Source organism: Paroedura picta, chromosome 4, assembly GCF_049243985.1.
Source record: "Paroedura picta isolate Pp20150507F chromosome 4, Ppicta_v3.0, whole genome shotgun sequence".
In the NCBI taxonomy this organism is placed as follows: domain Eukaryota; kingdom Metazoa; phylum Chordata; class Lepidosauria; order Squamata; family Gekkonidae; genus Paroedura; species Paroedura picta.
This window is the reverse complement of record NC_135372.1, coordinates 144,870,014-144,891,557: the sequence shown is the minus strand read 5'-3', so window position 1 is coordinate 144,891,557 and position 21,544 is coordinate 144,870,014. Positions and strand designations below refer to the sequence as shown.

The 21,544-nt window shown below is 55.4% G+C and overlaps 2 protein-coding genes across 3 annotated transcripts in view; one reads left to right on the top strand and one right to left on the bottom strand.

The window, feature by feature from the left end:
* The first annotated feature begins 29 nt into the window (after positions 1–29).
* On the top strand, positions 30–16,618 carry CDK5RAP1 (CDK5RAP1 mitochondrial tRNA methylthiotransferase). Of its 2 annotated transcripts, none has more exons than XM_077336090.1 (14): positions 30–120; positions 1,193–1,590; positions 4,112–4,215; positions 4,709–4,743; positions 6,229–6,329; positions 6,958–7,168; positions 7,611–7,731; positions 9,028–9,258; positions 9,384–9,481; positions 9,912–9,967; positions 11,683–11,813; positions 13,120–13,269; positions 14,027–14,167; positions 15,876–16,618. In XM_077336090.1, exons 2-14 carry the CDS (start codon positions 1,275–1,277, stop codon positions 15,954–15,956), a joined length of 1,776 nt encoding a protein of 591 aa, XP_077192205.1. In that variant the 5' UTR covers positions 30–120; positions 1,193–1,274; the 3' UTR covers positions 15,957–16,618. The 2 variants fall into 2 exon arrangements, with proteins under 2 accessions (XP_077192205.1, XP_077192206.1); XM_077336091.1 differs by lacking the exon at positions 30–120 and adding an exon at positions 169–380.
* A 39-nt stretch (positions 16,619–16,657) lies between these two features.
* The window catches only part of LOC143836693 (uncharacterized), a 34,402-nt gene continuing 29,515 nt past the window's right edge, over positions 16,658–21,544 (bottom strand). Inside the window, exons 11-16 of the mRNA XM_077336237.1 lie at positions 21,068–21,226; positions 20,801–20,868; positions 20,069–20,111; positions 19,455–19,515; positions 18,094–18,167; positions 16,658–17,088 (exon numbers count right to left, since the gene is read on the bottom strand). Coding sequence (XP_077192352.1) covers positions 17,059–17,088; positions 18,094–18,167; positions 19,455–19,515; positions 20,069–20,111; positions 20,801–20,868; positions 21,068–21,226 — 435 coding nt within the window. The 3' untranslated portion in view covers positions 16,658–17,058. The remainder of the gene's footprint in view (positions 17,089–18,093; positions 18,168–19,454; positions 19,516–20,068; positions 20,112–20,800; positions 20,869–21,067; positions 21,227–21,544) is intronic.

The window sequence follows — 21,544 nt, the reverse complement described above, 5'->3', positions numbered from 1 at the left end:
GGAACGGGGGGGCGGCGGGCCGGTTTCCCCGCGAGGCCGGAGCAGTTTGGGCGCTGCACCGGGGCTCTTGGGGCGGCCACGTGGGCCGGGGCGGCCGGGGCGCCTGCGCGGGAGAGGCAGGTGGGTGCGGGAGGCGTCTGCAGTCGGAGCGGGGCTGGAGGGAAGGAGGAGGGAGGGAGAGGGGAGCCCCCCCCCCGGGAAGCCACTTCGTCCTGCAGCCCCCGCCCCTCCTCCTCCTTCAAGGGGCCTTGGGCCGGTCACAGTCCTGACCGAGCCGTTCTCCGAGGGCTCTCTCATCCCCGCACACCTCACGGGGAGAGGCAAGGGATGGAAGCCGCTTGGAGGCTCCTTCGGGGATGGGTCGATGTGTATGGGAATTGGTAGGCCGCCCCTCTGGCACCAGGCATTGCAACAATATTTGATAAAACCAGTATTTATACAGTAGGGAAACACGGGGGGGGGGGAGGGCAGAGCCCCACTCCTATTCTTCCAATGGGCAATAGGTTCAGGGCAATCGGAAAGGAATGGCGCTTTCCACAGAGAATGCTGAAATTGTGGGATTGGCTACCAGAAGTTGTCGCCATGGGCAGAGGAACAAGCAGCTTTGAAAGGGGGGACAGAGACTCATGGGGAGAGCAGGGAGACAGTGGCCTCTGGCCATGATGAGTACAGGGAGCCTCCATCTTCAGAGGCCGTCGACCCCTGAATCCCACATCCAGGAGGTCATATCAGGGATAGGCCTCCATGCCCTGTGGTTCAAGAAGCCGGGGGGGGGGGGGGAGACTGTCTGGTTCCCAGATCCGAGGGAATTACTGTCTGGTTGACAAAATAAACGCAGAAGATGCTTCAGAAATTATTTCATTGGATTTATATATTTTAGTGCATTTATATTCCCCGAGGGAATGGAAGGCAGCTGATATTGCTCTCCTCTATTTTATGCTCGCACCAGTCCTGTAGGGTAGGCTAGGCTGGGAATGTGGGACTTGCAGCAAGTTCCCTTTGGATCCCAGAGATCCAAACCGGGGTCTCCATATCCTAATCTGACACTCACCCATCGCACCATGCTGGCCCTCTGCGGAAAGCCGTACTGGGACTCCTCCGGCTGCCCTAGGAGGTTGGCCTCTGTGCTGCTGAAGCTGGCACCTTGCCTCCATTGCGCATGCTTTTCAGTGCCTCTGTTCTTTCTGTGTAGAAGGTGAGGCATCCCCTGTGAAGGCGGCTCATGTGGCTGATCTGTGGACTGTTCCAGGAGCCGTGAGCTGTGTCCGTGGAAGATGCAGCCCTTCCAGTGCGCTCTGCGAGGCGCCAGGTTGCTGCGCCGCAGGCCTGTAGTTGGGGCTGTGCGTCTGGCGCCACGCACTCGGAGTTCCACAAGCCGCAGTCTGGACTCTGAGGCGCACACGAAGGAAGCCCAGCAGGCTGGAGGGGGCCTGGAGGCTTTTCGGGCCAAGGTCGCAATGGGGCCGTCCATGCAGCATTTTCTACAAGGCGCTGCCCCTGCGCAGGAAAGCCACCGTTGGCCAGACGACGCAACGGAGGAGGCGGATCACTACCTTGGGGCCAGCGCACTAGCCGAGACGCCAAGGAAAGGTCGGAGTCTGCTGTGCTGAGGGCCGTTTTAGTCCTGGGGGCAGGAGCTGCTGCTTCTGGACGGGCGGGAAAGAACGTCCCAGACATTGGGGGAGGCCCCTGGGGCCACGAATTCCACCCCTCTCTTAGCCAGCCACGGGTCTTTTGCATTGTGGGGAGACCCTGGACATGTTTTCAGAGCACTTGAGAATAAGCCTTGGAGGGCTTGAATGTATAAGAGCATCATTTAGCATCTGCAGAATTCCTTTCCTGTGCTCCTAAATGCTCACGGCTAAATTTTCCTCTGTTCACATTGCCCAGAGGTGAAAGGAACAGGTTTCCGGGTCTAAGGAGCAGGCTCTCTTTACCCAAGCGTAGGAGCCCAGTGGCTGCTGGAAGAGGTGATAGGATAACCATCTTCAAATACTTGAAGGGCTCTCATAGAGAAGATGGAGCAGAGTTGTTCTCTCTTGCCCCAGAGGGACGGACCAGAACCAATGGGATGAAATTAATGCAAAAGAAATGCCGTCTAAACATCCGGAAGAAGTTCCTGACAGAGCAGTTCCTCAGTGGAACAGGCTTCCTCGGGAGGTGGTGGGTTCTCCGTCTTTGAAGGTTTTTAAACAGAGGCCGGAGAGCCATCTGACGGAGAGGCTGATTCTGTGAAGGCTCAAGGGGGTGGCAGGGGACAGTGGATAAGCAAGAGGGTTGTGGGTGTCCTGCATAATGCAGGGGGTTGGACTAGATGACCCAGGAGGTCCAACTCTAGGATTCTGTGAGTCAATGAGATGAAATTAATTCAAAAGAAATTCCATCTAAACCTCCAGAAGAAGTTCCTCGGGAGGTGGTGGGTTCTCCTTCTTTGGCTGATTTTAAGCAGAGGCTTGATAGTCATCTGACAGAAATCCTGATTTTATTAACTTAGGCAGAGGGTGAGTGGGTGGGCAGGTAGTTGTGAGTGTCCTGCATTGTGCAGGGAGTTGGACTAGATGGCCCTTCTGTGATTCTATGACTATGTGATTCTGATGGCCCAAGGGTCTGATTTAGTAGAAGGCACCCTTGGCAGAAGAACCCTTGGTGGTCTCCCACACGTATACTGACCTGAGTCACTCCTTCATAGCTTTTGGGAGCTGATGAGGTCAGGCTAGCCTCGGCCACCCAGATCAGGGCAAGAGACCTACATGGGGTGGTGGGCCCTTGCCGGCCCCTGCATAGCAACCCTGGACTTCCTTGGGCTCCCCCATTCGAATGCTCACCAGGGCTGACCCTGCTTAGCTTCAGAGATCTGACAAATGTCAGCTGGCCCGAGCCATCCAGGTCAGGGCACAGAGGGAGGGGGTTGGCCATCAGCTGCCTCTGTGTGGTGGCCCTGGACTTCCTTGGTGGGGTCCCATCCAAGTTTTAATTGGGGCCGACTCTGCTTATTTCTGCAATCCGAAAAGACTGGGCTCAGGGTGAATGTCGCTAACCGTTTGGAAGGACATGGCGGCTTGAAGAAATGTTCAGGGACAGAATAAAGGTTCTAGCCTCTCTAGAGGAGTCGTTCTGAACCCTTTTTTAGCCCCCACAGCTGGCTCAAGGTTGACTCAGCCTTCCATCCTTCCGAGGTTGGTGAAATGAGTACCCAGCTTGCTGGGGGGCAAACGGTAATGACTGGGGAAGGCACTGGCAAACCACCCCGTATTGAGTCTGCCAAGAAAACGCTGGAGGGCGTGACCCCAAGGGTCAGACATGACTCGGTGCTTGCACAGGAGACACCTTTACCTATTCCATGTGCAAGAGCCTCTTGTGGCACAGAGTGGTAAGGCAGCAGACATGCAGTCTGAAAGTTCTACCCATGAGGCTGGGAGTTCGATCCCAGCAGCCGGCTCAAGGTTGACTCAGCCTTCCATCCTTCCGAGGTCGGTCAAATGAGTACCCAGCTTGCTTGCTGGGGGGTAAACGGTCATGACTGGGGAAGGCACTGGCAAACCACCCCGTATTGAGTCTGCCATGATATATCATATATATATAATATATAATATATTTATAATATATATATAAGATAGATATAGATATATCTTTTATATATACAAGATGGATTTCCAGAACCTTCGACCACCCCAAGGGCCGGACTACATGGTTCCTTTTGCCTTCCTTTGATGAAGGTCGAATTTCCTAGCAATTGATGATGTCATGCATGATACAAAGGGCATTTCATCAGTTTAGTTTCCACGCTACCCCCTTAAACCCTTTGGGCTCACCTTCTTACATTTTTCCATGTTACCCCCTTCTGTGGTGGGGGAGGGGTGCGGGGGGCTTGTCTACCATCTTCAGGTGCCTCAGGGTCTCAGAAAGGAACACTCAGCTTCTCCGTGCCCCCCCCCCCTCATTCCAAGGTTTCAGTTCATCACAGAATCACAAAATCAGAATCCTAGAGTTGGGAGGGGCCATAGAGGCCATCTAGTCCAACCCCCTGCTCAACGCAGGATCAGCCCAAAGCATCCTAAAGCATCCAAGAAAAGTGTGTATCCAGCCTTTATCATCCTCTTTTCTGTTCCAGTGTACCTGGAGACTTACGGCTGTCAGATGAATGTCAGCGATACGGAGATTGCCTGGTCCCTCCTTCAGAAGAGTGGCTACCTGAGGACCAGGACATTGGAGGAGGTAAGAGCCCTGCTGGTGGAGTCCTGGGGGTGCGGGGGTTTAGGCCCCAGAGTGAGCCAGAGCGCTGGCCTGCAGGCGTGAGACTCTGCACACCGGAGCATCAGAAGACAGCCTGGATAATTTGGGCCTCCCCTAAAATTAAGGGCTGCTACCAAAGGACAGGGGCGGAGGGCGGATACTTTGAGATCAGGGCATTTATTTGCTGACGGATTATGTCAGGTGAGGAAAGGCACTGGGGCCTTCTGGTTTCTGAGCCTTCGTTGTGTGCTCCTGTCTGTCCGCTTGAGGGCCAGAATCTTGATTTTTTCTTTTGAAGTAGGATTTTGGGATCCAGGAGGAGCCCTGGGTCCAGAGGCTGACTCTCGGCAGCCGCCTTGTCATGTCAGCGGACCTCCTAGAAAGTTGAACCACTCCTTCTCCTGCAGCCCTGTCTTCCTAGCTGTAGGAAGTCAACTTGGAAGTGCCTCAGGCCCTGCTCTCTTCCCTCTTTTAGGCGGATGTTGTCCTGCTTGTCACCTGCTCCATCAGGTCAGAATCTCTCTCTCTCTCTCGCTCGCTTTTATTTCTTTGATATTCAAAGCATTGCCAATGTCAGAGGGCGTGTGGCTCACTGGAGGAGCCTGGCTTTGAACCCAGAAAGTCCCGGATCCCATCCCTGGCTGCTTTTAAGGCCACCCCCAGCACTAGGGAGGGCCTTTCTCTGCTTGGAGTCATGGAGAGAAACACACACAGACACATATGAAGCTACCCAATTTCGAATCAGGCCTTCGGCCCAGGATTGTCTCCTCAGGGTCTCGGGGCGAAATCTTTCATATCACCCGCAGCCTGGTCTCTGCTAAACAGAGGCTCTTCTGTCCCTTTCTGAAATGAGGCCTCCAGAGCTGCACATGCTACTCCAGGTGGGGTCTGACCAGTACAGTATTCAGCACAGGGACTACGGCATCTTGTGATTTTGATACAGGCCAAGACTGCATTTGCCTTCTTCCCCCAAGATCCCGTTCACACACACTGCTACCCAGAAGTGTCTCTCCCAGGCCAGCTTCTCATTTTTGTCACCCAGATGTAGAACCGAGCCCTGTGGCCCCCTCCTTCTGTTCCAGTTTGCCTCCACCATCCACCACCCTGCAAAATTCTCAGGCTCCGTTGTCAACATGGGGACAAGAGCACAGCCAACCCCCATCCTAGGTGTGAGAGACTGTCTTAAGAGCTCTCGAAGAATGAATGACAATAGAACGATTGTTATTTAAAACCCCTTTTATGCCACCCGTCCATCGGATCAGGGGTCCCGAGGCAACGAACGCTTAATAAAATATTTTAAAAACCTTTGTGCCGTTAAAACAAGTTAAAGCTGACGTTCCCTCTAACTTCTCCCCCTCCTGAGCAGAACAGTTCACCTTCTGAGTAGAATAGACCTGCTGCCACCTTCAGTGGGGCCGTGGGCAGGGCGAGACCCCCTGCCACTCTGGATCGCTGCTGAGCAGAGCTTCTGGGGTCAAGGGCGGGGGCTCCTGTGCATGGCTTAGGGGGAACGAGCGCTAAAGCCATACATTCCACAAGAACTGCACAAACGGCACTCGAAGGAGGGCCAGGAAACTGCCATTGAAGGTCTTTACCTGCTGGTGATAGACAGCGATGGAGGGAGATGAGCAAATGTCCCTGGGGAGGGAATACCAAAGTTTTGGTGCCACGACAGAGAAGGCCCTTTTCTCAGATTGCCACCCATCTGGGGGTTGGACGTATTTATTTATTTATATTTATATACCGCCTCTCTCAAATGTCCCACTGTGGTTTACAAAAATCCGTGAATACAATAAAAACCCGTAAGAAACCCATTAAAACATAGTTAAAACATGATTGTTCCCATTGGTTTTCTCTCTTTGGGAGTCCCAAGCCCTCTCCTGTCAGGGCCTGAGGCCTCTGGGGTGGGTGGTGAGGGACCCAGGGTGTCTCCCCAGCATTCGGGGCAGCATGAGCTCGGCAGTGGGCTTACAGTTCTTCTTGCGTCTCTCCCAGGGAAAAGGCGGAACGGACCATCTGGAACCGCCTGCAGCAACTCAAAACCCTGAAGTCCAAGCGTTCTTCCTCGCTGGCCCCTCTCCGCATCGGGATTTTGGGTAAAAGAGGCTGGAGGGGAGAAAGGACGCCAGGAGGGGCTTGACCCAGAGATGCAGCACAGAAAGTAATAAAAGCCAGCTTTAACTGCTTAACGCAGGAGTGGCCAAAGTGGCTCTCCGGATGTCCACGAATTCCCACGAACCCCTGCCACGGGAATGTGCATTTCGTTTAGCCGAGCCAGGAAAAAATTCTGGAAAAAAGAGTTATCGGTATTTATCTGGTGTTTTTTAAACTGAGCCCAGATTCTCTGATCTGGCATGGCTACCGATGTGTTTAAAACTGAATAAAAGCCAAAACTAATTGACTTTTTTCTGGCAGTATCTGAATCCCGAGTTTGGTACCCGAGCACATGGGCATAGACTGACTTTTTTGGGTCCAGTGTACCCGAACTGGAAAAATATAGATTTTTTTGTTTTTTTGCACACCTGTAGTGTAGGCCTTCGGTCCTCCCCAAATCCAAGCCAGCCTTCAAGTTCTTCACGCAGTTACAGTTTTAGGCCTGCCTGTTTCAGGAAGTGGTAGGGAACCGATCAGAACGTGTCCCCGTTAGAATTCTCCGGAAAATTACCTCAGTGCTCTGATTCTTCCCTTTTTTGCTTGACCCTGCCTGCTCTCCTCCCGCTGCAGGCTGCATGGCGGAGAGGCTGAAGGAGAAGATCCTGGAACAGGAGAAGCTGGTGGACATTGTGGCTGGCCCCGATGCTTACCGCGACCTTCCCCGGCTCCTGGCGGTGGCCGAAACTGGCCAGCAAGCCGCTAATGTCCTGCTGTCCCTGGATGAAACCTATGCTGACGTCCTGCCTGTCCAGACCAGCGGCAGCTCCCCGACAGCGTTTGTGTAAGAGCAAATTGGATCTCGCTGGTTGGGCTCTGGGTCGCTGGGACAGCAGGCTCCCAAGGGTCAGGAAGGGAATTGGTCTCAGTCCTTGAACTTCTGGGGATGTGCATCTGGACAGCCAGCGCAGTGTTGTGGCTTGGGTGTTGGATTAGGATCCGGGAGACCCCGGTTCAAATCCTGACTCTGCCATGGAAGCTGGCTGAGGAACCTTGGGCCTGATCCCCGGTTCGATCCCCGGCAGCATCTCCAGTGGAAAGGACCGGGTGGGCTGCCACGTGGAAGACCCTTTTCTGTGGGGGGGCCCGGAGCGCAGCTGCCGGTCGGTGTAGACGAGGGCGATCTGGGTGCACTCGGGGCCTGAGTCCATAGAAGGCGCTGGGTGTGTTCAGTTGACCCTGCCGTGCGAGCATCTGATTCTCTCGCTCCCTCTGTCCTGCCACAGGTCCATCATGCGCGGCTGTGATAACATGTGCACCTATTGCATCGTGCCGTTCACCCGTGGCCGTGAGCGCAGTCGGCCCATCGCCTCCATCCTCCAGGAAGTGCAGCTGCTGTCGGATCAGGTGACCCAGAGCAGCTTCGTTCTTCCCCACCTGCAGAGTAGGCCTCTCTGGGCATCAGGGCAATTTGTGCAAGACCCGGACCTCCCCCCCCCCCCCCAATACACACAAATACACGCCCACGAGCAGTAGGTGCAACTTTTGGCTTTCACTTGGGGGAAGAGAGACTGAACTGGGAAGCACAGGATCATAAGCTGAGCCCTGCTAGATCCACGCAGTCCGGCGTCTTGTCCTCTGAAGGGCCACCAGCAGGGCAGAGAGGCCGAGGCCTTCCCCTGATGCAGCTCTGGGATTCAGGGGGATTAGAAGAAGAAGAGTTGGTTTTTACACCCTGCTTTTCCCTACCAGGAGGAGCCTCAAAGCGGCTTGTGATCGCCTGCCCTTCTCTGGTGGGAGACCCCACTGCTAACAGAACTGTTCAGAGGCCTGGCTTTTGTTGTCGTTGTTAGGTGGCTTGTCTGTTTGTGAGTGCCAGTTTGGTGTTGTGGTTAAGCCACGGAGTCGAATCTCTGGAGGGTGTCCGTGGTGGGGAGGGGAAGGGAAGGCGATTGGAAGCCCCTTCGAGGGGCCTTTGGGTAAGGAAAAGTTTATTACGAGATTTCTTTGATGCCCCTCCCAGCATTGCCAGCTCGGGGCAATTTCCAACATGTTCCATAAAACAAAAAACCTTAATTTGTAAAACACAAGTAAGATCAATACATTGAACGTTCATTCATTCACTCACTCACTCACTCATTCATTCATATATATATCGCCCTCCCCGGAGGCTCAATCAAAACCATCAAAAGTCATTAAAATCAATCGAACCAGGACTGTTCCCTCAAGGGGATTGCATTCATACGGAGGGCTGGGGGGGTTGTCCTTTGGTATTTTTGTGGTCCATAAAAATCAATCACCCCTCCCCCGATGCCTGGGTTTCTTTGATACCAACGTTGCCTCTTCTTGCTTGACTTGCTTTTGCAGCTGGGTTTTTTTTTGGGGGGGGAGTGGAATCTTACATGTACCTGCAGAGGTTTCCTTCCTGAAATCCGGTGGGCCAAGAGTTATTGCCACAACCAGCTGTGGGTTTCTTCTAGACCAGGGGTAGTTAACCTGTGGTGCTCCAGATGTCCATGGACTACAATTCCAATGAGCCTCTGCCAGCGTTTGCTGGCATGGGCTCATGGGAATTGTAGTCCATGGACATCTGGAAGGCCGCAGTTTGACTACCCCTGGTCTAGACGGCTTCCAGTCCTCCACGATCTCCTGCCTTCCCTTCCGGCTTCTTTCTGTCCGTGACCGGCTTCGCTCTCCCTGCAGGGCGTGAAGGAGGTGACCCTCCTGGGGCAGAACGTCAACAGCTACCGGGACACCTCTGAGGTCCAGTTCCTCTCGACGGCGCCCACCCCCCTGAGCCGCGGCTTCAGCACCGTCTACAAGCCCAAAGCGGGAGGTTTGCGTTTTGCGGCCCTCCTGGACCGGGTGTCCCTGATCGACCCTGAAATGCGGATCCGCTTCACTTCCCCCCACCCCAAAGACTTCCCGGACGAGGTGGGTTTGGCCCAGGGCGGGGGGTGGGGGGCTAGCCGTGGGAAGGCGGTGTGGCGTTCGAGCTTCTTCCAAGTGGACAGTGGCCGGCAGGCTGGATTTTGGTGAATGATGTCTCTTCCTGGCAGGTCTTCCAGCTCATGCGGGAGAGGCCCAACCTCTGCAAGCAGATCCACCTCCCGGTTCAGAGCGGCAGCACCCGGGTCCTGGAGGCCATGCGGCGAGGGTGAGTGAGAGGTGCCCACTTGGGGGCTGCGGGGTCTGGCCAGCTGGGCTGCTTTTATCCAACAAAGGGTTAAGAAGTGTTCTCAGGCACTAAGTAGGTGGAAGTAGAATCCTAGAGTTGAAAGGGACCTCCAGGGTCATCTAGTCCCTGCACAATGCAGGAAATTATTCCATACCTTCACGTTGCTTCTTTATGGTTCACTGAATCTGTGCAAATCATAGAATCACAGAGCTGGAAGGGACTAGATGACCCAAACTTGGACTAGATGACCCTAAAGTTTGTTGTGAAGATAAAACAGGGAAGGGGGAGCCCTGAGCTCCTTGGACAGAGAGAGATAAAAATGGACTAGAAAGGTGTTGAAGGTGGACACATTTCTGTGGACATCAGTGCTCCGGCCTGTGTGTGGCATAGCTCTTCTTTCCCCTTGCAGGTATACCCGGGAGGCGTACCTGGAGTTGGTGCACCACACTCGAGCCTCCCTGCCAGGTAGGCACCTCCTCTGCATCTGCTCCCTGCTGACTCCGCCCGTAGCAGATCAACCCCCCCAGGCCTGAGGCTTTTCCCCCAAGAGATGAACCTTGAGGATCAAAACCTTTTGGCCGCTCTCATTTGGCACGTTTTGGGAATGGGGTCACGGGAGAAGGCAAAGTTTCATCCAATCTCTCTTCTCTCGAGCTTCCCTTGAGGCAAAGGCCTTCACCGTGTTGGCAGAGGTGAAAAATGCAAAGACGGTGGAGCACCAAGCTATTTAAAAGGATGAAATAATTTTGTTTAGAAGGGAAACAACTTTGAATAGAAAGAGTGGGGTTCCGAACGGTCTAACGCAGGGGTAGTCAAACTGCAGCCCTCCAGATGTCCATGGACTACAATTCCCATGAGCCCATGCCAGCAAACGCTGGCAGGGGCTCATGGGAATTGTAGTCCATGGACATCTGGAGGGCCGCAGTTTGACTACCCCTGGTCTAACGGTTGTTCTCAAAGGAGCAGGAAGTCTACGATAGAGCTAATCAGGGCACAGCAAGTCCCTAATTTAAAAAACAAATTGTTATTTATGGTAATTCAGACCAAAGTTAGTTCCTAACCTGACTATGCTAAGTCCACATCTCCTCCGATGCCCCTCTTTATATCCTTTTGAATCCTGCACACGACAGATCCGGCATAGCCTTCTCAGCTGCTTGTGCTCTGGACCGGTGGCTTCCTTGACACACCCGTCCGAGGTCAGCCTGTGACTTTGGGGGCTGGGTGGGAAGAGGGTGAGACCCCATGGCCGAATCAGTCAGTGGCAAGAATTTTCAGGCCCTTAGTGCCTTCGGAGTCAAGCAGTCTAGGCCCCCCCCCCCCCGATGGGCTAGAAACGTGGAGAAGGTATTTCGTCCGACCCTCTGGCCCATCTGCTGGGAGCTCCTCTGCAGGGGCTCAGTTGGAGACCTCTGAAGCAGGGGAGCCTTTGCCCAGAGCAGCCTCCTGGGACCGGCCCAGCCCCCTCAGCAGCCCTAGTGGCAGCAGCAGCAGCAGCACGTGAACGCCTGGACACAGGAAACGGCCGCCCAAATCAGTGTTGCCTGCTCAGATCGGCAGCTGCTCTTCATTATCTCAGCCTTTCCCATCACCCACTGGAGATGCTGGGGACTGAACCTGGGACCTTCTGTGTGCCAAGTGGAGGCTCTGCTTGCGAGCCACAGGGAGCTGCCTTCTGAATCAGGCTCTCAGGACCCCAAAGTCAGTATTGCCTACTCAGGCCGGCAGCAGCCCTTCAGGGTCTCAGGTGGAGGCTTTCCCATCACCCGCTGCCTGGTCCTTTTGGCTGGTGATGTTGCCGGGGATTGAACCGGGGACCTTCTGCGTGCCAAGCAGGGGCTCTACCACTGAGCCATGGCCCCTCTCCACGAAGCTGCCTTATGCTGAATCAGACCTTCAGTATTGTCTGCTCAGACTGGCAGGGGCTCTCCAGGGTCCCAGGCATCTCCTGCCTGGTTCTTTTCAAGTGAAGATGGTGGGGATTGAACCTGGGGCTTTCCACATGCAAAGCAGGGCCTTTTCCACCAGGGCACAGCCCCTCCATCCAAAACAGCAAAAGTTGTCTCCGAAAGGCGCTTGGCTTGTGGTGGGCCGTTCTCCAACTCCTGCCTGCCTGCCCTGCCTCCCCCCCCTCCCCCCCGGTTGGGGATCCCTTTGAGCTTCCAGCTTTTGTGTTCTGGCAGGTGTCAGCCTCAGCAGTGACATCATCGCGGGCTTCTGCGGGGAGACGGAGGCTGACCATGAGCAGACGGTCTCCCTCCTGCGCCAGGTCCGCTACAACATGGCCTTCATCTTTGCCTACAGCGTGCGGCAGGTGAGAGCCCGGTCCGCGCGAAATCCCAGGCGAGGAGAGGCTGGAGGGCGCAGGAGGGAGGGAGGGAGGGCCCAGCAGCTGCCGCTTTCAGCCCCTGCCCTGCCTCTCCTGATCTGAGTCAAGGGTGCAGGAAGAAGACCTCTCCACGAGGCTCCTCCCAGGGAGTCAGCTTGGCCGTTGTCCACGGTGTCCTGATTGGGCCGTTGGGTGTGGGTTTGTCGCGTTATTCTTTCATTACCATTGTCCTGTTTTCATAATTGGCTTCAGTGGGAGATGTGCTTCCTCCTCCTTTCCTCCAGTCTGTGCCTTCAGTGGAATAAAACTCGGGAGGACTGCACTATTCCACACAGGCACCCACATTTCAGAATAAAACCCCTTTTTGAGGAGTTTCTCCAAGGGCTGAAAGGCTGAGGACTTCGTAAGACCCTCTGAAGAGCCCTGCTGGGTCAGATCTGTGAGGGTCCACCTAGTCCAGCCTCCCTCCTCACACTGTGGTGAACCAGTTCCTCTGGGCATCAGGAGAGCCCTGCTGGATCAGACCACTGAGAGTCCATCTAGTCCAGCCTCTCAGGGCGGCCTGGCACAGAGCCTGAAGAACAGTAGCATGAAGAAGAGGCAGACTGACATTTGGTGCTACAAGGGAGGCACCTGGGTGGACAGGCAGGCCGGCAGGCAGGCAGCAGAAGGACCCTGAGCTAGAATTGCTTGGCCAGGGGATGACATTCCAGGGGCTGAAGATCTGCCCAGAGTTCCCAAAGGAAGGACAGATATAAATCCCGTAAGTGAGTGAGTGAGTGAGTGAGTGAGTACACTAGGAGAACAGCTGGCGTCCTGTGTGATGGGAGAGAGCACCAGCCTCTAATCAGGAGAACCAGGCAAGGGGGAAGGAGCTTGATTTCCCACGTCCTCCACATGCAGCTCGCTGGGTGATCTCGGACCTATCACAGTTCTCTCAGAGCTCTCTCAGTCTCACTACCGTGCAGGGTGCCTGTTGTGGGGAGAGGAAGGGATGGTGATTGGAAGCTGTTTTGAGACTCCTTCAGGCAGGGTATAAAGCTCAACTCTTCTCCTAAAAGAGACACCGATAAAGGGCTGAGGCTGCCATAACAAGAGAAACCAGAGCATAATGGATGAAAACCAGGGTGTTCCCCTACACCATTTCTGGCAATGGGGAACTTGTTTTGTTTTCCTGTTAAATACTGTAAATACCAAACGTCCCTCTGTGTGTGTGTGTGTGTGTGGGTTGGGGGGGAGAATCCTCCTTGTGGGGAGCCTCCCCCCTCCTTCATGGGCCTCTCTCCCCTAGAAAACCCGGGCGTTTCACCGGCTGCCAGACGATGTCCCCATGGAAGTGAAACTCCGGCGGGCGAAGGAGCTCATGGCCGTGTTCCGGGAAGAGGCCGCTGCGGCCAACGCTGCTGCCGTGGGCCGTGTGCAGGCGGTCTTGGTGGAGGGGGTGAGCATCGCTGCCCTTCCCCAGTGGGGGTCCCTCCAGTTCCGTACTGTGCGATCCAAGCAGCACGATTCGGGCCTCTGGGCTCTTCCACAGCACCCGAGATACTTTGTCGGGACGGTTCGAACATGGGACCCTGGGGGTGTTTATGGAGGCAGCAGCGGCTGTACTTCTGAGCCAGGCCTCCTTCCCCTTAAATGCATATGCTCTGGGCACAGAGCAGGGCGTCCCTGCGGGGTGGGGTAGCTGTGAATTTCCTGCATTATTATGCAGGGGGTTGGACTGGATGACCCTTGAGGTCCCTTCCAGCCTTATGGTTTTATGTATTCCAGGGAGCCGTGGCAGGAGGTGCTGCCACAAAAAGCATTATTTATTTATTTATACCTCGACTGCTACCCCCCCCCCCCCATTCTCAGTGAGTGCCATAAAACTCCATAAGCCCCTAAACCCCCCATTAAAACCGTCATTGATGTTCCTGCCCGTAAGAGCCAAGGAAGATGCAGCCTTCGTTCATGCAGGGCTAAATTCATGCTACATATTGGGAGGGCGACATAGAAATTTAACAAGTCACAATAATCGCAATAATGCAGGCCGAAGGTGCTCCATCTCCTCCGCCAGGCTCAGCCATGTCCCCCCCCCTCCCCCCTTGGTCCCTTCCTCTGCAATGGTGACTAGAGGAGAACCCACAGGGCGGGTCAGCTGCGGTTTGTCTGGCCCGAAGGGAGGCCGCCCGGCAGCTCCGTCCCCTTTGCTTTTGCAGCCCAGCCGGCGCTCCCCGCTGGACCTGTGCGGCCGGAACGACGGCAACGTCAAGGTGATCTTCCCCGACGCAGAGATGGACGACGGCTCTGGGCTCGGATCTACGGCGAAGGCCAAGCCGGGGGACTACGTCCTGGTGAAGGTGATTCTGTGGGCAGAATCTGCGTGTGCAGAAAAGCGGAGCACACGGCGCTGCTTAAGTACAAAATGGGCTTATTCAAGAAAACAGCGTCCTTCGTAGGAAGGAGAAGCGATAGAGGCCTGCCGGTCTGTACCTACTGGGAGGGAGGGAGGGATGGACTGTGCTCTGAGGAACCAGGGAAGCCCCAGCAAGCCCATCAGAGGCAGGAAGGGAACGATTTGATAGCGGGGGGGGGGGGGCAGGGGGGAGGTCCCCTCATCTTGCTGTGTTAGCTGGCTATCCCTTTCGTGCCCCTGCAGGATTTTCCAGTTCTCCGTCTGCATCGATGCACAGTAGGTCTTGCATATGCCAGAAGACCAGCCCCTGGGGTCTATATTTCCAGGGTCCTTTTCTGCTGTGTTACCATCACTCTTGAGCAATGCAGAACAGAGGGGAGGCTGGCCCTTCGAGTGCCCTTCATCCATTAATACACCCCAAGCTGCCTTCCGAGCCTCTTGTGGCGCAGAGTGGTAAGGCAGCAGAAATGCGGTCTGAAAGCTCTGCCCGTGAGGCTGGGAGTTTGATCCCAGCAGCCGGATCAGCCTTCCATCCTTCCGAGGTCGGTAAAATGAGTACCCAGCTTGCTGGGGGGTAAACGGTAATGACTGGGGAAGGCACTGGCAAACCACCCCGTATTGAGTCTGCCATGAAAACGCTGGAGGGCGTCACCCCACGGGTCAGACATGACTCGGTGCTCGCACAGGGGGTACCTTGACCTTTTTAAGCTGCCTTCCAGTGACCCAGAGCCTCAAGGTCTTGGTTTCCTACTCAAGATGGCAGGGCTTCTCCAGGGTCTCAGGCTGAGAAAGGCCCCTGCTTGGTCCTTTTTGCTGGAGAAGGAGAGCTGGTTTTTATACCCTGCTTTTCACTACCCGAAGGAGTCCCAAAGCAGTTTACAAACACCTTTCCCTTCCTTTCCCCACAAGAGACACCCTGGTGGGGCTGAGAGAGCTCTGGAAGAACTAGGACTGGCCCAAGGTCACCCAGCAGGCTGCATGTAGAGGACTGGGGAATCCAACCCAGTTCTCCAGATGAAAGTTTGCCACTCTTTAACCACCAAACTGGCTCTTCCCACAGCACACCCCTTGTGAGGTAGGTGGGGCTCAGAGAGCTCTGAGAGAACTGTGCCTCGACCAAGATCACTCCGCTGGCTGCATGGAGAGGACTGGAGAATCAAACCCGGTTCTCCTGATTAGAGGCCACCGGTCTTTACAGCCAAGCTGGGTTTTTATATGCTGCTTTTCACTGCCCAAAGGAGTCTCAAATCAGCTTCCAGTCACCATCCCTTCCCCTCCCCACAACAGACACTTGGTGAGGTGGGTGGGGCCGAGACGGCTCTGAGAGAACTGCTCAGAGAACTGTGACCTGCCCCAGGTCCCCCAGCTGGCTGCCTGTGGAGGAGTGGGGAACTAAACCTGGCTCACCAGATTAAAGGCCGCCAGTTCTCCAGATCAGCGAGCCTGTGGGTTGAACCTGGGGCCTGCAGCCTGCCAAGCAGAGGCTGTCCCACTCGGTTGCAGCCTCTTTCCTCCCAGCTCCAACACTGACTGTCCCGTCTCTCCGGAAGCGATGGGTGGCCGGTCCCTGGAAGGCCTTTTCTGCCTCTCCAGACTAGGCCCTCTTGCGGGGCAGGCCCTGCTGACCACCATCCCTTTGCCTCTCTCCTCAGATCTCCTCTGCCAGCTCCCAGACATTGAAGGGCACCCCTCTCCGCCGAACCACCCTGAGAGAATCTGCTGATTTCTGCTGAGGCTGCCCTCGGAGGGCCGGCGTGATCCAGGCCCCGGAACACAGAAGAGCCCCGGGTGCTGTTCACATGGCTCCGGGAGCTGGGGGATTGGGGCTGCCTGAGGGAGACTGGCCCTGGTGGCTCTTTGCCGGGGCATGCGGGACAGCCAGGGCTACGTAGGGCTACGTAGAGCCACGATTGCACAGGGTGAGAGAGGGGAAAGAGGAGGAAATAAGCAGAGTGTTTTGGTCAGGTTTGCGTTTCTGCTTCAATGCCTATAAAACTGTGAAGCTAGACCTAAAGGAGCTTTGGGATCTTTCTTGGTCAAATATACTGAAATGTTACTTCCAGAGAAGAGAACTTTTGCATCTCTATTTGCTGTTTCAGTTGGTCTGACAGCCCCTTTGCAGAAGGGCAGGTGTAGTCCGGGCCTTGGCAGCTGGCCCCCTTTCCACGGGAGATCTGCCTTCCCCCTCCTCTCTTGGGAGCTTCTTGGACCCCTGTGCTTTGAAGGCCAAGGCCTGGAGCAGCCCTTCTCAACCTTTTGACTGTGGAGGAACCCCTGAGATATTTTCCAGGCTCTGCGGAATCTCTGAAGGGGGCGTGGAAGTAAGAGGCGGGAGCCAGCCCATCCATCTTGGTGGTTTAAAAACAGCCAGAAACAAGGATTGATGCTGAGAATACTTTTATTAGAAACTTTGCTATTTCATTTATGCCGTTTTTCCTCGCTGAGATTCCAGGCGGATCGTGCAGCCTGAGCCAATTTACTGAACAGGAGAGGAGTACCGATAAATGGGGCAGGGAGCCTGGATCGCAGGAATCTGAGCCCGGAACTTCCCTCTTGCTCTCTCTCCAATGCTGCCAAAATGGATGCTAAGCCTAATTCCTATTAAGTACATATAAAACAAGAGCTGCAAACTCTGCAGTATTTTTAAAATTCGTTTTGCTCAGAATCCTACATCCCCCAAGTGCCTTTTGGGGGTCCGAAGCACACAGCGAGCTCGGTTCAGTCTCCGCTGGTCCCGTTGTCAGTGCTGGGGGACGAGGAAGGGCTGGAAGCGAAGCGCAGGGATGGACGTGTGCAGCTCGAAGGGCTGTCGCTGCGGCCGGCTGGCTCTCTGGATCAGGCGGTCTCATGAATGTGCAGCAGGCCCTGTGCCGAAACAAGAGCCCACGCTTGAAGGGAGGGAAGGGAAGGGAAGGGCAGGCAGAGGGGCAAGAGGGGTGGGAGAGGGGGCATCCTCTCTTGGAGAAACTTCTCCCAGAGGGGAAAGAACAGGTGGCCCACGGAGCTATTTATCGTTTTCACTCTTGGGCACGTAGCCACTCGAGTGGCCGAGGGACATGGAATGCCCAGGATGTGCGCTTTGGCTCCGTTCAGCTGCCTCGGTGACCACCGAAGCCCGAAGCGGTGCGTAGGAGGCCAGTGGTGTAGTGCGGAGAGGAGGGGTGGCGGCGGGGCCTCGGGCTTCGGTGATTGCTGAAGCGGCTGAACCGAGCCGGAGAGAGCACCCCTCCTCCTGGAATGACAGCTGATCTGGCAAGAGAGACCAGTTCCCGCGGAGAAGACGGCTGCTGGGGAGGGTGGGGTCTACGGCACCGGGCCCTGCTGAGTCCCAAGCCCCGCCCGCCCCAGATAGCACTCCCAGATCACCAGGAATTCCCCGCCCCAGAGATGGCCTTTCTGGGACAGTAATTTGCAGTTGGGAAACAACACCCAGGGGCAGGGGGGCTTCCCTGGCTGCTTTTGGTTTTCAAAAGGGAAGCAGATCTCTCGCTGTCCCCATAACTTTGGCCTGGGAGCCCAGCTGGGTGATAAGTAGAGTTCTACTGCTCTCCAGTAGCCATTTGCAGCAGGAAAACGAGGTCCCCTTTCCTAGTGGGGTCTCTGTGCCATGCTGGATTTTGGGGTTTTTTTATAAGTGGAGTACACATCTGACCACAGATCATGCAATCCCCCTGGGACTCCTCACGAGCCACAGGCAGGCAAGAAACTGCCCAAGTCATGTTGGCCATGGACTGCAGTGAGGGAAGAGCGTGGCCAGTGGTTTGCTTGCGCCTCCCGCCTCCCTGGGTACACTTTGCCATGCTTAAATTACACGTTCCTTGGGGCAGAGACAGGTGGAGCCTCTTGAGACGCCGGGAGCCTGTTTGTTACCTGTGAGACTGTCACTGCCGGCTTGCTCATGCGCTGCAGGGTTGACAGGGCCAGCCCTCGCTCTTGGTACTTCCCTGAAAGAAAAAGTGGCCATCGTGGCAGAAGAACCCTGAACCCTGACGTGTTCCCTGCACTGGGAGGCCAACCGTTCACCACCATCCAGAAATGGCTTCAAAGGGGATTTCGATTTAGATGAATGGAAGACGGGGTCATCGGTAGGCCAGAGGGACCATCAGAAGGAGCCCACCTTGGAATCCCAGGGCCAGGAGGTAACATCAGGGGAAACCACAGCCTCTAAACCCTGCTGTGGATCCTCCATCAGGGCTCTGATTATCTACTTCTGAAGGCCTCGGTCACTGCCCTCTTATTGACTGCCCAGAAGAACTGGCTGGCCTCTGGATGAGACAGGAGGCTGGACTAGATGGGCCCTCCCTGGTCTGACCCAGCAGGGCTCTCCTGATGTCCTTAGGAAGGCCTCGGCCTCCCTGCCCTGCTGTTGGCCCTTCAGGGAGGCACTGGCTGGCCCCTGTGTGAGGCAGGAGGCTGGGTTAGAGGGACAGCCAGTCTGATTCATAGAATCATAGAGTTGGAAGGGGCCATACAGGCCATCTAGTCCAACCCCCTGCTCAACGCAGGATCAGCCCAGAGCATCCTAAAGCATCCAAGAAAAGTGTGTATCCAACCTTTGCTTGAAGACTGCCAATGAGGGGGAGCTCACCACCTCCTTAGGCAGCCTATTCCACTGCTGAACTACTCTGGCTGTGAAAATCTTTTTCCTGATATCTAGCCTATATCGTACTTGAAGTTTAAACCCATTAGAACCCTAGAATCATAGAGTTGGGAGGGGCCATACAGGCCATCTAGTCCAACCCCCTGCTCAACGCAGGATCAGCCCAGAGCATCCTAAAGCAAGGGCTCTTCTTACACTCTTAGTAGGCTGAGGGGACTTTTTCTCCCTCTCCCCAAACTCGGGCATCTGGTGAGGCTGACAGCCATAGATTCAGGACAGACAAAAGGAAACATTTTTTTTACTTAGCAAGTGATTGAGATGTGAAATTTGCTGCCAGAGGATGTAATGATGGCCACAGACACAGGACAACCTTAAATGGGAATTAGACACATTCATGGTGGGAGAGGGTGACCAGGAACCTCTAGCCACAGTGACCAAACGGGGGAATTTCCATGTTCCGAGGCAGTCAACCTCTGAATCCCTGAGCCAGGAGGCTACCTCAGCCTCTGTGCCCTGCCGTTGGCCCTCCGGAGGGCCTGCAGGGCAGAATAATCCACATTTCTCATTTGTGTGGGGGGGGGGGGGGACCGGATTCCAGGCAAAGAGCTGCATGACAGCGACGTTCACTTACGATTCAGCGCATCGACAATTTTCCTAATGACACCTTCGCTCCACTTTCTGTAACGATCCACCTAGGAAGGAAGAGGAGAGACTGAAACGTTGTCGTTGTCCTATGAATCGGACAAGTCAGGTGTCTGACAAGAGGAGCCTGGACTCCCAGGGGCTCTCAGCCTGAACATCTCCTTGGCCTCTAAGGCACTCCTGGGGTCTAGCTGGTGTTGGTGGTAGGCTTGTGCAGCCTCTTGTTGGCATGTGAAGGCATCAGCCACGGATCCTTAGCCAGCAGGCTCCGAAAGGGGACAGGACACCAGACCGAGACCGGGGTCCTAAGGACCACTTGCCTTGAGGACCACTTCCTTGACCTAAGGGCCACTTCTGTGTCCTGCTTGTTTACCGTGCTTGTGCCGGCGAGAAGACCCCTCCCTGGTACAGAACACTCCCCTGCGCCTCCCAAAGGGAAAAGCTGCACAACTTCTCAGAGGCACTCTCTGTTGAGTGTCCCAGGCCAGGCACAATTATGTCCCCAAGAAGCATGTGTGCACCCCACAACACACACACACCCCTTCCCAGGTGTGATTGTCTCAAACCTACTGAAGGAGAGCAAAGCGAGAGAGGTCTACTTACAGGAGTTCCTGCTACAGGAGAGGAGATCAGAAGGTCATCAGGCCTGTGAAACAAAGCAAGAAAGAAGGGGGATTGATGACTTTATGCCCCATTGTTTGTCCTGCAGAGGAACAGGTTGGCCCCTGGGTGAGACGGGAGGCTGGACTGGAGGGACCCTCCCTGGCCTGACCCAGCAGGGCTCTTCTGAGGGTCTTCTCAGGGGAAGGCCTCGGCCTCTCTGCCCTGTGGCTGGCCCTGCAGAGGAACTGGCTGGCCCCTGGGTGAGATGGGAGGCTGGACTGGAGGGACCCTCCCTGGCCTGATCCAGCAGGGCTCCTCTGAGGGTCTTCTCAGGGGAAGGCCTCGGCCTCTCTGCCCTGTGGCTGGCCCTGCAGAGGAACTGGCTGGCCCCTGGGTGAGACGGGAGGCTGGACTGGAGGGACCCTCCCTGGCCTGACCCAGCAGGGCTCTTCTGAGGGTCTTCTCAGGGGAAGGCCTCGGCCTCTCTGCCCTGTGGCTGGCCCTGCAGAGGAACTGGCTGGCCCCTGGGTGAGACGGGAGGCTGGACTGGAGGGACCCTCCCTGGCCTGACCCAGCAGGGCTCTTCTGAGGGTCTTCTCAGGGGAAGGCCTCGGCCTCCCTGCCCTGTAGCTGGCCCTGCAGAGGAACTGGCTGGCCCCTGGGTGAGACGGGAGGCTGGACTGGAGGGTCCCTCCCTGGCCTGACCCAGCAGGGCTCTTCTGAAGGTCTTACCTGTCTAAAGACAGCTTGGCTATCAGCTTGCTTCCGGAGGCTTCAAAAGTGGTCTTTAAATGAGTTTCCTGCAATCACACAACCGCAGGCAATTACTGGAAACCTGAAGTTTAGCAATCCACATTTCATGTTTTGCTAGGGGTTCTCCCAGCAGGGTTGCCTGTCTTCATGACAGTCCCACTTCAGAAATGTTAAAATGTGTAAAATGTTTTAATCACTGTTTTATGATGTCTTGTAAGTTCTCCCCAAGCTGAACGGAGCACTCACCAGCTTCAGGGTCGCTAAGTCCTGGTTGGGTTTCCCTTCTGATTCTGTGCTCACTTGGACAACCAAGAGCATTCTTGTGTCAGCCGGACTGGCAGCGTCCGAAATCCAGGGGCCTTTGGCCTCAACGAACTTGGCCTTCAGCACCCCTTGTTCAGGAGCCTGAAGAGAGAACAGGAAAGGGAGTGAAGGAAGAGATCAGTCCACAGGTGGCCTAGAGGATCAGGAGTCGGAAGGCTGCTGGAGAACCCCAGCCCAGCCCAGTCCCACACAGCCTGGCCCAAGGCAGCCCACACAACTAAAGCCAGGGGTAGTCAAAACATGGCCCTCCAGATGTCCATGGACTACAATTCCCATGAGCCCCTAACTAAAGCATCCTGTGAGATTTTTTAGGACAGCTGGAGGATGGGGGGGAGGTAGCCCTCAAGAAAATAATCCTGGCTCTTCCTAACATTTAAATCCAAGCTCCCCTAATTTAGA